Source organism: Periplaneta americana, chromosome 14 (assembly GCF_040183065.1).
Source record: "Periplaneta americana isolate PAMFEO1 chromosome 14, P.americana_PAMFEO1_priV1, whole genome shotgun sequence".
NCBI classification, from domain to species: domain Eukaryota; kingdom Metazoa; phylum Arthropoda; class Insecta; order Blattodea; family Blattidae; genus Periplaneta; species Periplaneta americana.
This window is the reverse complement of record NC_091130.1, coordinates 72,006,309-72,021,363: the sequence shown is the minus strand read 5'-3', so window position 1 is coordinate 72,021,363 and position 15,055 is coordinate 72,006,309. Positions and strand designations below refer to the sequence as shown.

Sequence of the window (15,055 nt, the reverse complement as noted above, 5' to 3'; positions counted from 1 at the left end):
ACATTCAAATATGGCGTTCGAGTCGGCATGGCTTAATGTTATCCTGTTGAGGTGAAATTTTATTTTTCAAGTAAATCTGACCAAATGTAAAATATTTACGAGACGGGCGCAAAAATCTTCGACTTTTTTCTTTCCTTTTTTTGGTAAAATAAGGGACATCCTACACAGAATATTCGGCCTCATATGTGATAATTACCATCATTGTTCCAGGTAAACGAAAATGAATTGTGCTATTGCTGAGAAAGATGTAACGTTTACTGTGCTGGATAAGTTTGAACTGATGGTTTTTATGTGAGGTCTCTCCCAGCGTAAAACATTTGATGAATATCACCATCGTCATTCAGACAAAACGAAATTGAATGGCTCCCATAGTCCCTCAAACGTTGTTCAATTGCGGATCTCTTACAAACATTCGCGCTGCGCACCAGAAATGTGCAAATCTGCAATATGCAAAAAAGTTTTCATGCTCGTATCCATTTCGGTAAGGCTCATGAGAGGTATCAATCTGAATGTCTGTTGCAGTAGGCTAATACTTTCCTTTTGCAATGGAACGGAACTTTACATTATAATAACTATGTTCTATCTATGAGACCGGAGATTTGGGACTTCCGCTATACATGACTACAAAAGAAAGTAAGACAGTAAACCTCTGGAAGACCATTTGACATAAAATTAAAATAGTGTTCATATTAGTTAAGTACCTATTCTATCACATGACATGTGTCATTCATACTTTATTCTGAATTTATTTCTTCCTTGGATTAAAGTAATATTTTTTCCTCGCCGTAACTTAAGTCGGAATCAGTCTATTATAAAAACTTTAATTCTTTCATTACCGTCTTTTAGTTCTATTAGCAACATGCAGTAGAAAACTTATGAATTATTCTGTGAATTGGCAAAATAAATAAAAAATGGTACCGGGAATATCATTTAGTAACCCCTAAAGTTTTTTTTTTAATCAGGTGCAAGATGAACGTGACTGAAGTCAACATAACAAGACGAGTCTATAACTTTATTTCCAACATCTCCAGTGCTACAACCAAGAGGGTGACGAGTTCTTGGATGAGATTGGGACAAACGATGAGATTCTGGCATGCCAGTAAATTCCTGATATAAAGATTGCTTGAAAGCAATAGAAATATTAGATTCGTCACCATTAAAAAAGTTTTTTTTATATAAAGGTAATGGCGGTAATGCCATGGTATTCGGGGACGTGGAAGACCGATACTAATCGATTTATTTTCTCTTATAACAATGAATAATAAGTGTAGAACATAATTACATACACTCTTTTGAGATGAACATCGAAAGAAGGCATAAGGTTGAGAAGACGTTGAAGACTGCTTAAAGGCACCACGACGTTCATTCTTTTTACGAAAAAATCACGCAAGATACCTTACTGATTGTTGCTGGAATTGGTATCACATGCATCAGACATATCCCAGCGAGGCCGATTATAAGATGTTGTTCTTTAATTGATTTGTTTTATGAATTCCGATTGTTACCTAGCGTCTGAGTGAAATGAAGGTGATAATATCTGCGAAATGACTCCAAGGTCAGGTGCGAAAGTTATCCAGCATTTGCTGTTGCAAACATGAAATTAAATTAATCCATTTTGTTCAGTGTGAACTGTTAATGTATCTTTAAGTTCAGTGTATATCCATGATTAATAGAAGCGATGTTAATACAGTATTATCTAACTATTCTTTCAACTTCAGAGGTTATGTAGTGTCGAAATTCAACATGAGGGAGAAATAATAGACTCTTTTTTCATTGGGCATTCTATTAGTGACAGTATTATTTTACTCTATGACTATGTGTTCACAGGTTTACTTCCTCCCCTTAAGAAGACCTCTAATGCTAGGTTTACACGGCGACAGTTTAGAGCGAGAGAAGATCTAAAGTACGGTATCAGGAGAGCTCTCTATAGGAGTGTTTACACGGTGACAGAATTTAGCTTCTCTAAACCCATTAGCGAGCTCTCATGAGATTTATATAACTGTAAACTCTAATGTTACTCTCCGGACCGTTTACATGGTGCAGACAGTTTAGAGTGAGAGAAAGTGTTACGAGCATATAGAAAAGAACAGGCTGGTCAGTGCGTTTACAACTATGGCAGAAACACAACGTTTTTCTACCGCTGTAGTGCGCAGTTCTTATGCATTGAAGAAGGCAGAGGAGAAATAGATCTACGTGGGAAAAACCGTGGATATCTCGCCGGAACACGCATGGAGCTTACACATCGGACCTGAAATTGGCAAAAAAGACACAACTATGAGGATTGTCATTAGTATAAAGTAAAGGCTGTTGGTCACATTACGCTTCCTAGCAACAGGTTTATATCCTAAACATATTATTTTATTGTTCTTAACAGAATAAATTATGAATAATAATAATAATAATAATAATAATAATAATAATAATAATAATAATAAATAATCATATGAAAATGGTAGACTACATTGCTCATGTAAAATATATTAAGTTTCTTTCATTATGTTCGAAAAGGTATGGTGTATGAATTGAACAACAGGACGGTAGTGCCTGAGTTTATAATATGTAATATCTTTTCATATGAAAGATGACAACCATTTATTTTAATATAATTGATACGTAGAAGTTTTGAACTTACGTCTATTGACCATAAAATATTGTACGCATTTAATACGCAACGGTGAGTCCTTTAAATGCGCCGAATGTCAATGTCAATAAGTGTTCTGCTACAAATATCTAGAACCGAACAGCGCTCTGAGCGGCGGAATTGCGTCTCTACATTTACACGGCGAGAGTTTAGAGAAGAGAGGGCTAGAGATTATAGCTGAGTATAGCTCGTGCGGAACCTGGTGAAACTTGGAGGGAGAGAACAGTATTGTGGTGTGGGATCGACTACCGACCGATGTTATGTGACGAGATGCAAGCGAGACTGAAAAAGCGTTACCCCCTCCACTCTTAACCGCCTGTAGAACTGGTTTCTCCATCAAGGTCAAGCTTCACCAGATTCCGTTCGAGCTATATCACCGTGTAAACGGTTTTGAGAGTAGGTATCTCGTTGACTCTAATTGGATATTAGAGAGACTAAATAGAGCGGCCTTGAAAACTGCTCTCGCCGTGTAAACACCCTGGACAAAGAACTCGCATATGCTCTCAACTCTCATTATAGTTACTCTAAATTATTCACCTCAGTTGAACTTTTTCATAAACTCTCGCGACAGAAGCAGTATAAATGACGGCCAAAAACAATGGAGTGTCGAAGACACGAAGATTGATTGAAGCATATGAATTGGAAAGTTGTTTGTGGAATGTCTTTAACAAGAATTACAAGAATAAGGACCTTGAGAAATCAGGCATTGTCAAAATTAGCTGAGATTGTTGAGGCGTCTGAACTTGGGTTTTAGTTTTGCTAATTTATTGTAATTTGGCCGTAATTTTAGCAAGGTCCATTGTTTTAGTTGTTAATTTGTGGGTTTTATTCTTGCTTATTTATTTGCTGGAGGAGGTACAGCGTAAGGTCCATAGAGTGCGAACTGTAATAATAATAATAATAATAATAATAATAATAATAATAATAAAAATAATAATATCACTATTTTGTTATTATTATTATTATTATTATTATTATTATTATTATTATTATTATTATTATTATTATTATTATTATTATTGTGCAATTATCACCATTCACTTGATGTGGAAATGTTTCTATATTCCTTTAATACTATTGATAATGCATCATATTAATAATAATAATAATAATAACACTCACCTAGTACATTACAAACAAATCACATAACTGGTCCAGTGGGGTCTATACCGGTATCTGTTAACAGAAATATAGTTATAATTTAACAAAACGAAATAGGCACAACTATTACACTGTATTAGTAGAACCATTATAAACACAATATATTGAATGAAGATGAACAATGTTATGTGAAAAATTATTGTTTTTTTTTTTTCTTTGAACACGCGGTCTCTTTTGAGGAGCTTAAACGCAATCAGTCATTTTCATCGCAAATTCTGCACACTTTTTTTTTTTAACATTGGAGGTAAATTGGACTTTGGCCCTTGTAGCAAGAATATTTTTTTCCTCTTTAATTTTGGGGGGCATAAAGCACTTCTTCTTTTTCTTCTTCTTCTTCTTCTTCTTCTTCTTCTTCTTCTTCTTCTTCTCAAGAACCACTTCTTCAGCTGCATCCGTTGCCTTTCTTTCACCAGGAAGCCTGAAAATTGTCTTTGTTCCTACAAAAGACCTTTCCGGTTTCGAACACATGTAATTTACGTGCTATGAATCTGAGATGCATGAATTAGTACCAATGGAAAGAGAAACTACAAACGTTTAGTTTCTTGACTTAAAGATGTTCAATGTGTCCCTCCTCCTTAGTAACACGGCACACATCAAGCCTATAGTCAAGTTCCACGTAGGTACGCGGATTTTCCGATCTTCAGATTCTGAGGTTATGTCTGTTCACCTTACCAGAAAGTTGAAAAGTGACGTCGTCAGAAAATATCACGGAACGAATAAATTCATCATCGTTTCCAATTAAAGTCTACATACTTGTGCAAAAATTTCTTCGTAGTACTTTGTCCTCTGGTATTAGGGCTTGCAGCAACTGTAGTAGGTATGGATAGAGTCGCAACCGCTTGCGAAGAATCGTGCCTTTAAATATGTGTACCATTTACGGATTTTAGGCCCACTGGGTGGATCTGCACCAAACTTTGTTTGGTAATGCTTTTGCACATTAATAACCGACTGGTTCACATGAAAATTAAGCTCTTCTGTCGTCTATAGCAGCCATTTCGCCTCAACAATGAACAAATTTGTTTATATGCACTATTATGAGGCGTGTTATCAAATAGGGAAACAATGTTAACACAACTAAACTTTTTTATTTTCTCTTACCATTGGTACTATTTTCATGCATCTCTGATTCATAGAATGTAAATTACATGTGTGCCGACTTGAGCTATAATTTGCACATTTTTGATCAAGACTATCAACTCCGTCCTTCGTGCAATTATAGTATTCTATACGAATAAATAAATAATGACTCACCCAACAATATTAGTAACTCAAGTGCTATGCGCGGTCAGGTTACACAACTGCTGACACACTGCTCAGAAGTTAGATGGGTGATGATGTCATGAAAACACACTGACCAGCCTATTCTTCTCTAACTGCTCTCTCTCAACACTTTCTGTCACTCTAAACTGTCTGCACCATGTAAAAGGTCCAGAGAGTAACTTAGAGTTTAGAATTATATAAATCTCATGAGAACTTGCTAATGGGTTTAGAGAAGCTATATTCTGTCACCGTGTAAACACTCCGTTAGAGAGCTCTCATGATTCTTCAGAACTTCGCTCTGAACTGTCGCCGTGCAAACGTAGCATGATTATTACTTTAGACCTGTATTTCAAGAGTTATGCGCAAGCTTGTATAATCTCGTACGCAACAGTCGCGAGAGTTAATGAAAAAGTTCAACTTAGCTGACTAATTTAGAGTAGCTATAATGAGAGCTGACAGTATATACGAGTTCTCTTTTCAGGGTGTTTACACGGCGAGAGCAGTTTTCAAGGCCGCTCTATTTAGACTCTCTATTTAGATATTAGAGTGAACGAGATACCTGCTTTCACAACCGTTTACACGGTGATACTCAACTATAATTTCTAGCTCTTCTCTAAATTGTCGCCGTGTAAACGTAGCATTAAGAGTGTACCGCTTTCAAGAGCTCATCTTCCATATTATACAGTGAGGAATACGCTATGAAATGCAAATTGCATTATGAAATTCATTAATATAAAACGTTTTGTCATTGACCACTTTCATTATTAAAGGCCCTGTCAACTTAAACATAAAGTGGTACTCAAAATACAGGTTTTGTTAAGAGAAATATAGCACTGAAAACCGCCAGTTTCTATGACGCCCGTTCTCTCAAAACTGCGTGTATAATGAATTAATGATACACCAGCTGTAGTCGTGACGTCACAACTCCAGGTACGAATAGTTCACTGCAATTTTTCCTTTGAGCTTCACTCAGTAGCGTTTCGTACGGTGAAACAACTATAGTCCCGACGCTGTTATTTCCGGCGTGACTCCGCCCCTTTGCTTATGTCTTAGAAAGTAAAGGCTCTATAAAGTCTACTAGCAGTAATAGGTAGGTAGGTAGTATCGTTCGCCATTTTTGTTCTCACATTGCCGAGCTACCATACGAGGAATCTATTTGCCACACCGTTAAAAATTATCATGTCGTAGCTCCTATGATAATAAATCAAACGCAATGTAATTCAGCAAATAATTGAGCGGCAAATAACGTCTTCGTATGCTTTCTGCGAACGCCAAAAAAAGAGCTAAAATGGCTGGCGATTATAGTAAGTATTTATCGAGCCTTAAGAAATGAGTCAGCGAATCACAAGACGCACACGTTTAAATGTAGCCGACCTACAACGCGATTGTCTGCCGGAAATTAGAGCGACGGGACTATAGTGTCTTATTATTTTATATATAAGTTTGTGTGCTATTTTATCGGAAATGTCTTATTGTTGTGTTTTTGGATGTTCACATACTACAAACATAGATCTTGGGATAAGTATTCATGTATTTCCTAATCGCCAAAGGTCACTGATTAGATTCAAAGCGTGGAAGAATTGAATAAATCGGCGTAATTTCGAACCCACTCGGAATTCCGTCGTTTGTTCCGAACAGTTCACTCCAGAATATTTTGAAATTACATCCCGGCTTAGAAATTAACTTCTGCGTATCAAAACAAGTAGACCGGTTGAAGAAAGTGCAATCCCTTCTTTAAAATTGAAACCGAGTGAAATTAACGAACATCATCAAAGTCAGTGAAATACTGGTGGATATGTATGGAAGAGGATGATAAAACAAGCAACAGACTAGTCATTTACAACTTCATAGAGCGAACTTTGTGAGACAGTGTACGATGAAGCAGAAACCAGTGATATCCAAGAACAAACAAGTGATGATGTTAACACAATCTAGTATATACAGTCACGAAGATCAATATGTAATAAGTATGCATCTATACATAGTTGCTAACCACTAGGATCGCTATTATCGCCTAATTACAGACAATGCGAAAGAGTACCTGCACAGTTTATTGTTCCTAGCAACCTCATCAACTCCAGCTTCGTGACTAGTCTCTGATGTTAATTTAAACACATATACAAATTGCAATGAATTAGGTGTGGAATGTGAGCTGGGGGGTGAACTTTTCAGAAGTATTTCAAACTGTGAAGCGTCTGAAAGTGAAGAGGTAAATGATATGAATGTGTCCTGTGAAACGACTTGTAGCAGTAGTGACGAGTGCACTGACTCTATAGGAGAAGCGGTTTTACCGAAATATAACAATTTAAAAATGAACAAGAGTGTTATATTTTTTATTGTGTGCGAATGTTTACTACTCTGGTCACCTTTTGTCCAATATCCAATAAAATTTTCGATGTGTATATTGATACAAATTTATGAGTTAAAACTTTGAATTAAAAAAAAAAGCAGATTATAATAGGTTTTTGAAATTGATTCCTTTTTTTTTTTTGATCGAGTTATCACCAACATTGAAACAATTATAAATGGCCAACAATATGTTTATTGGAGATAAAGTTATTAAAACTTTATAAAAGGAAGAAACAAATTGGTAGAATAAGAAAAAAATGTAAAAATTAAGATTTCTTTTTAATGTTCTGAGTGTCGGTTGCAAAATATAATAAATTGTGGTGAATTTTAAAAATTAAAAACAATTCCTGATTAATCAAAATACAAAATTTCCATTCTGTCAGCACTTTGAAAGTTTCTGTAATACTTATTGTCAGGGTCGGGGTATTCCCAACGAATTTCTCTTATTACACATGAAGGTATGACTTTTCTGTTTCCTCTTCCGAGGGATTTCCAAGAATTAATCCAGTAAACAAACTGTCTGTAAGCTACATAGCGTATATCTCGCAACTTTTCCCTTTCAAAATTAGACTCCGCCCTCACCATCATAACATGCCTAGCAGTATTCAACATCTCTGTTTAGTACAACAGCGTGAAATGCATTATGAAATGTAATACACTCAGTACTTCTCTTTACGTCTCTTATCATTATATTTTCACAGCGATAGAAACACTCTTGATGAATTGCTTAAGAAATATTCACCACAGAAACACCAGTCCGTGGTTCCTAGCCGGTCTGTATTCTCACTGCTTTCTTTCTGTATTCTTACAATTTCACCTTTCCTGGGCTCAAATTGTTATGGCTGATTCCAGCCATGATTCATGGAAATAACTATTTCATATAAGACACGACATCGGACACTGGACACCGGAAACTTACACTAATGCTAGGAAGAGACTGACGCGGGAAGAAGCTTACAATTACCGCAAAGCCCAGTTGCTGCTCGCCACAGTGGAGTGTGACATCACTTCTGTAACTCCGGGAATTTTTAACTTTGGATTGTCGCCGTTCTATTAATCGTACGACGCTCGTTTTTCACAGAAACTAATCTTTACATTTACTCTGTTAGAATCATTTCTACCTAAAAGTATATTTTTTTAAGTTGATATGGTTTTTAAGTTATACTAGATTTCGAATCTCCGAAGACTAAGGCAAGAGAACTTCGACTTCAAATAACCTGATCCACCAGGTTAGGGGTTGTTACGAATGTATCAACGATTAAAACCGAGCTGACCTCATGAAACTGCCCTGGATGGGTCATGTTCATATCTTGCGCATTGGAATTTGATTGGAAACGTGCTTTGCGAAGTTTGAGACCAAAACCAAGACAGAAATGGGAGATCGAGCTAAAGGGAAAACAGGTGATGGGATAGAGACATTTATCCGGAGAGAGGTCACAGTGGAAAAAATTGTTGAGCGGGCAAAACCCGCCCTATATTGTACAGCCAAGAGAAAAAGACTTGATTTTGGAAGCTGTCAGCACGATTTTCACTATTTTATATCACATTGAAACAAAATGAGGGAAGCAATTTATTTCCACACATACGTAAAATATATGGCCATGTATATTATTTCCTTCAATAGAAGGTATCTTTTCAGTTAACAGAGATACCCTGAAGTACGACGGTCCCCGACGAGCTTACATGCGGGCGTGACTTACCATTGGCTATGGGCACACGTAACACAGGAGTAATTTGGAATATGTTTCGTTTCGAGAACTAATGCCAGTCTTATCAGACGGATATTTTAGAGAAAAAACTGCAAATAAATATACAGAATAGAGTGATCCTTGCAGTGCTTACCACGAAAGGGAACTCGTTTTGTGTAGCATTTCTTCCACCAATTATTCTTGGCTGTAGCGGACTTCCTAATTCATCCGTAGCACTGCCATCTGGAAGTAAATTATTCATTTCTGAACAGATAAGTAGGTTTTGCAAGTTGCGTTGACATTTAACTCGTCACATGTAGTGTTAATTTCTAAATTAGAACAAACTCACAGATCTTTTTCATGTTCCGTGGGGAAAGTGGATCTGAATTTTGTTGGGACTATGAGTGTGTGTGTGTGTGTGTGTGTGTACTTTGTTTTGTCTTTACGAGATCTGTCTGGACAGTATCCATCCACCTGCCCAGGACAATGGCGTCTTATTCCACTTCAACGTACTCCCATTGGGACCTCACACACAAACCCCAAGGTTCATTCCACTTTTCAAAACAATCTGCAAAGACTTCTTTAAGGGTCTCCTTCAGCTGCCTCGTAATCCTGTCCAAGGTCTGCATTCTTGCATTCTTCTACCTTTCAATGTCGATTTTAGCTTTGGAAAGAGCCTGAAATCGCGGGGTCAAACCAGAGCTACGGAACTTTCACCAAGTCAGAGGAAATGAAGATATGGCACTGTAGGCCTATACGTAGAAGTCTGCACGGGCTCAGGTCAAGCCCGCGGGGCTAGGCCTGGTCCGGCCCGGATCGGCCCGTGGGCCGGTTTCGGCTTGAAATTCGCTGGTCCTTGTCGGATTCGGGCCGGGCTCAGGTCTTAAAGGAACATAAATCATTTTTTTCCCGCGAATTATGTACTGTTTAAAAATAATACGAAGTTTTTAATGTCCACCAGGCACCCATTCCGAGCAGTAGACTATTGGTATCGTAAGTTATTGTTTAGTTTGAGTTCGCATTTCGTAACTGCATTTGTCTGGTCTCTACTCTGTCATAGACACAGAGCATTGAGGCACTGGAAGATCAGTTTTCTCATGCTCCTACTGGAGTGGTAATCTCTGTTCCTGACTCCTGTGGCCCCTGGGCTCTGTTTTATCTTCTAGTCTGCTGACAGTAGCAAAACAAATGTAACTTTAAGTACGTAGCTCATTTTGTTTTTACGGCCAAGTTTTGATTCTGTACTTCTACATGTCTTTCTAAGCTAATGTCGGGTTCGGATCTGGTTCAGATCGAGCCGGGTCTAAGAATTTCGGCCCGTGCAGGCCTCTACTGTATAGACGAGTATGCTAGACATTTGTGGGTGAGACCAGAAAACTTTTAGTTTTTACATGGCGATAGTTGTAATAATTGTAATAATTGTAATCATTATTATTATTATTATTATTATTATTATTATTATTATTATTATTATTATTATGGAAGTACACCTACATAAGAATATCCCTGTTGTTGCTAGCATCTTGCCGTTCAGTCCACCCCGCCAAGACTAATTGCAAGGTGTCAACTTGTCCCAGGTTACCGACATCTATTACTGAAGTAATGAGGAATGTGGTCTACTATCTTTCTCTTTCCAGATGGTCTCCACTGAAATATTATTTTACGCAGGCAGACGTTCTTCCAGTATCCGTACTACCCTCTAGGTCCTGAAATATAGTATACTGTATTTCATACATGCATTTAGTTTCAAATTTTCCACTAGGTGGAATCGTCATCGATCATTTCTTTTCTGTGCTTGTTAAGCTCCTGATATCTCTTGGGACTTATAGAAAGCACAAGAAGATCTATTCTATCATTACAATGCGTGTTTCAATTATTTGTAAATGAAAATGGCAACCAGCAACTCAAGGTCAAGGCATCGTACGACATGCTTTCGAAGTACACAGTAAACGTTATATTTTAAGAGTAAAAAATATGATATAAGCTGTATATGTAGAGACCTGAAGTATGGTATATTATACCTGCATTTGTGCCCAAACTGTAACCTGCATAATATTTTCAGCATTTTTTCTCATGTAAGTGACTTTTTTTTTGAAGTGTAGACTTATATTGAATTTCAAAAATATAATAAAACATGTCTCAGGACCCAGCAAGATATAATATGTCCAAACCAGTTTAATTATCATCCTTCTTTTCTGCCCGTCACTGTCTCTTCCGCATTAATTCCTGTTCTTACTTCCTTATTAGCTTCCTTTTCCACCGTTGAAATTCCAGCATTTATTAATAGCCCATCTTCACAGCTATCAATGTGTTTGTTGTGTGGATATAAAGGGAAAAATTGTGACGGTGTTATGTATATTTCCTGGGTGGTTCTGTCGGTAGAGCATTTGTGTGCTAAGCGAAGGGTCCTGGGATCGATAACCGCCCCCGGAACAATTTTCCCTGGAAATTATTCTCACTGGAATTCTTGAGCTTTGTTGTATTCGTTGTTTTATCTGAGTTTTCTTCTATTCCATTTAGGTTGATGTATGTTCATGAACATAATACCTAATTGCTTGATAAGCACCTCGTCATCAATGACGACTTCTACCCTATCGTGGCGACTCACTAACAGATATTCCATTTTTTTATGCAAAATGTCTATTTTAGAGGTAAAAAAGAGAACGAATGTAACGTTTTGACATGGAAGGTATACTCTGACTCACTCGCGGTTCGGTACCATGGAAATACAAGTGTAACATGAAGTTTGTGCCTCGTCAGTTTTTCACGTGATCCATGCCACTCCATTCTCTCCATATTTTGTGTCGTCAGTCTCGCTTCATAATCTGGTTTTATTGGATACGCTGCTCTCATCCTGCTCTCTCGTATTATTTATTTAATTCTTAAATCCATCCTTACCTAATATAAAAAAATACATAGCAATCGAAATGATTTCATACATCTCCTGTCGCTATTTTAGACTAATTCACATAATTTTGATATAATCTGTTCATCAGCGATTGAAGGATATGTGAATCTTGTGCTGAGCTTTGTAGACGATCAGATTGAGTTTATTAACTAGCCTAGGAAACTAAGTTGTTTTCTGATGGCAGTCACGATGTTGATGAGGTAATAGTTGTAGTGGTGGTCAGGGCCTGATTTACAATTTCAGAGGCCTCCTGTTTTCATATATGACTAGGCCTGTCTATTTTATTCTAAATTCTGTCACCTTCTCCTTTCACCACATATTTAATTCTCTATTTTGAGGACGATTAAAAATAAAGTGATCCCATAAGTTATCAGTTATTAAATGTAGCCATAAGACAGGGTCAGAGCTGATTGTATTGGTTGTAGTACCTGTGCCGTAATTTAGGAGTTTTCATGGAGTGTTCATTTTTTCTAGATTCAGGTTTAGGCTTATGTAAAAAATACCTCGACTCTCCCCAAAATAGTAGCTGTGGCGGATTGTTGTCTCCATGTGTAAACATCTCCATTGGTCTGTGTTAAAATATTCTTAACTTTTTGAAACTGGAGATCTCTGTGTGTAAAGGAAAGTTGCTGTCAGTAGCACCTGAAGAAACATACTTGCTCAGTGATCAGCATTGTTTTTCCTGTTATTGAATTTCAATATCTTTCCGTTTTGTTTTATGGCACCTAACTCAAAATTGCTTGGGATTCCATTTTTAATTTTGGATTCCTCTTTAACATCACCATTACACACCGATAATGGTCCTATATTAACAAAAATTCGGTACCTGCCAGGATCACAGCACTAGTACTTGGTTTAACATTTAATACATTGAGAACTGATAATGTTATTGACTTTGACTGCTGAATTCATTATTAATTGTTTAAATAGGCCTACTGTTACACTGTTACAATTGAATAATCTGTACAAAGTAGCCAACTTTTACAAGATGAACACATTAAACTCTGCAATCAACTTGTCACTCTAAACTTAAAATAATGAAGTGATTTTTATGCGTTTTCTAACATCATTAATTACGTAATTACCTATTTCGTCGATTCTGATTTCATTTGGCAGAGTTGTTTATTTCATTTGCATAATTCATTTAAGAAAAGCTTTTTTTCTGGATTTTGAGGCCCCCACAATCATGAGGCCCTAAGCAGAGACACCATAGACTCCTGCCTAAATCAAGCCCTGGTGGTGGTGATACTGATGGCGGTGATGATTTATTTGCATTCAAAGATAATAGACATAATTTCGTGATGCCGACAGTTCATGTACGGCTAAGATTAGATTACATACTGCTTGTATCCTACGTACATACCTGAGAATCCACAAACAGCAACCAGATACAAAATAATAGATAGCAACATCGTTTTAAACATTACCGAATGTAAATGGAAATGCATATCTGTGGCGTTGGTTATTTATATAATAGTTTGAAATACACGTAGGCCCCTAACTTGAATTATGATAGATATAAAATATTTCTAATTATGATTAACTACTTATTTCCATAATAAATATCAAGACAGACATTTATAGTTTGAAATAAGCAAAGAGATTATTTACAGTATATTTAATAAAGCACTTATTAATATTTACACATGGTTATAAATATATTATATTAGTTTCAGAAACATTACTTGTTTAACATTGGTCCCTGACGCAACTATGCGGCTTTTCTACGAACAAGCTGGACGCCTGCTTGAAATGTGGACACGCAGCGAACCTTAGCACAGTCAAATCATGACATTGAGAATGCGCCTAGCAGGGGATAGTTCTAGGTTTCGTCCACTCCCTTGCAGTATAGTGTTCAATGAAGTTGCATTTGAAGTGAATGTAAAGTGAATAATATTGAAAGTAACATTTCAAGCTGCATTAAGAAATATAAGGTCCCAGTGGGTAATAAAGCCCATCGAGAAATAAGGCCCAACTTTGAAATTCGCGGATCAAGGCTAAGAGGAAGAGTGATCACTCTGTAGTCATGTTGGGGAACTAAAATTACACCTGCCTAATAATTTGCGCGCAGCTTATGTTGGTAGTAATGGAGTAACAAGAAGAAACCGGCCGAAACATTTTGAGGAGAGAAACTATGATATTGGAAGTAAAGTTAAATGTAATAATATATTTCAATGCTCAGAATATTGAAAGTGTTATTGCATGTTATGCTTGAGAGATATTTCATCGTTCCAGATACAAGTTCAAAATAATTTTTCCAAATCTCCATGACGCAGACATAACCTCAAAATCATACCAGGTCTGTGATCGTGCAATAAGGCTCAAGCAACAACAGGTAAATAAGGCCCGGGCCTTATTTCCCGACAACTATTAAAATTTGCAAGACGATTAATTAAGTTAATTATATTGTTGAGTATGAACTTCCACTTCAGATTGCAAATGTTATAATAATAATAATAATAATAATAATAATAATAATAATAATAATAAATATCTAGGGATAAAATTAAAGTAGGCTACATAAATAATTCAAGTACAGTTTACTACTTTGTTCGCAGACATTACATTTACTCTTATGTGTTTATGACATGCAACCACTTGATAAAACAGTCTATAGATCCTTCGAACACTTTGGGATGAAACATTGTTCAGATACTGGGAGCTTTATCCTGAAAGGCGACTACATAAAGAGAGATTCTCAGCAATATTTACACCTGTCTGGAATAAATGCATGACCGTACAAAATGTCGCCAATGGTTTCCGAGCCACTGGTATCTATCTTTTTGCGCCAGATGTTATACCAGAAACAGTCTTTGCGCCAAGTTTGGTCACTAAACATCCACTGGAACAACAGGAGTCAGAAATACCAGCACCAACTCATTCACAAATTACAACTGAATCATCTTTCTTTGGTATAGAAAATAAGGCATTTAGCTCTCAGCCTTCAACACCTCAATGAACGATAGAAGGTAGCCAGAGTGATGACAATCAGGTGTCAGAACAAGTGGAGTACAAACAAAAAAATACTGGTAAAATAACAAGCCCATT

At 36.7% G+C, this 15,055-nt stretch overlaps 1 protein-coding gene across 2 annotated transcripts in view; it reads right to left on the bottom strand.

Annotated features, from left to right (window-relative positions):
• The window catches only part of LOC138713451 (trypsin alpha-like), a 48,102-nt gene extending 34,667 nt beyond the window's left edge, over window positions 1-13,435 (bottom strand). For both annotated transcript variants that reach the window (XM_069845560.1, XM_069845562.1), the window contains exons 1-2: window positions 13,371-13,435; window positions 9,254-9,342 (exon numbers count right to left, since the gene is read on the bottom strand). In XM_069845560.1, the coding sequence (XP_069701661.1) occupies window positions 9,254-9,342; window positions 13,371-13,431 (150 nt within the window). In that variant the 5' untranslated portion in view covers window positions 13,432-13,435. The remainder of the gene's footprint in view (window positions 1-9,253; window positions 9,343-13,370) is intronic.
• Between the last annotated feature and the right edge of the window lie 1,620 nt (window positions 13,436-15,055).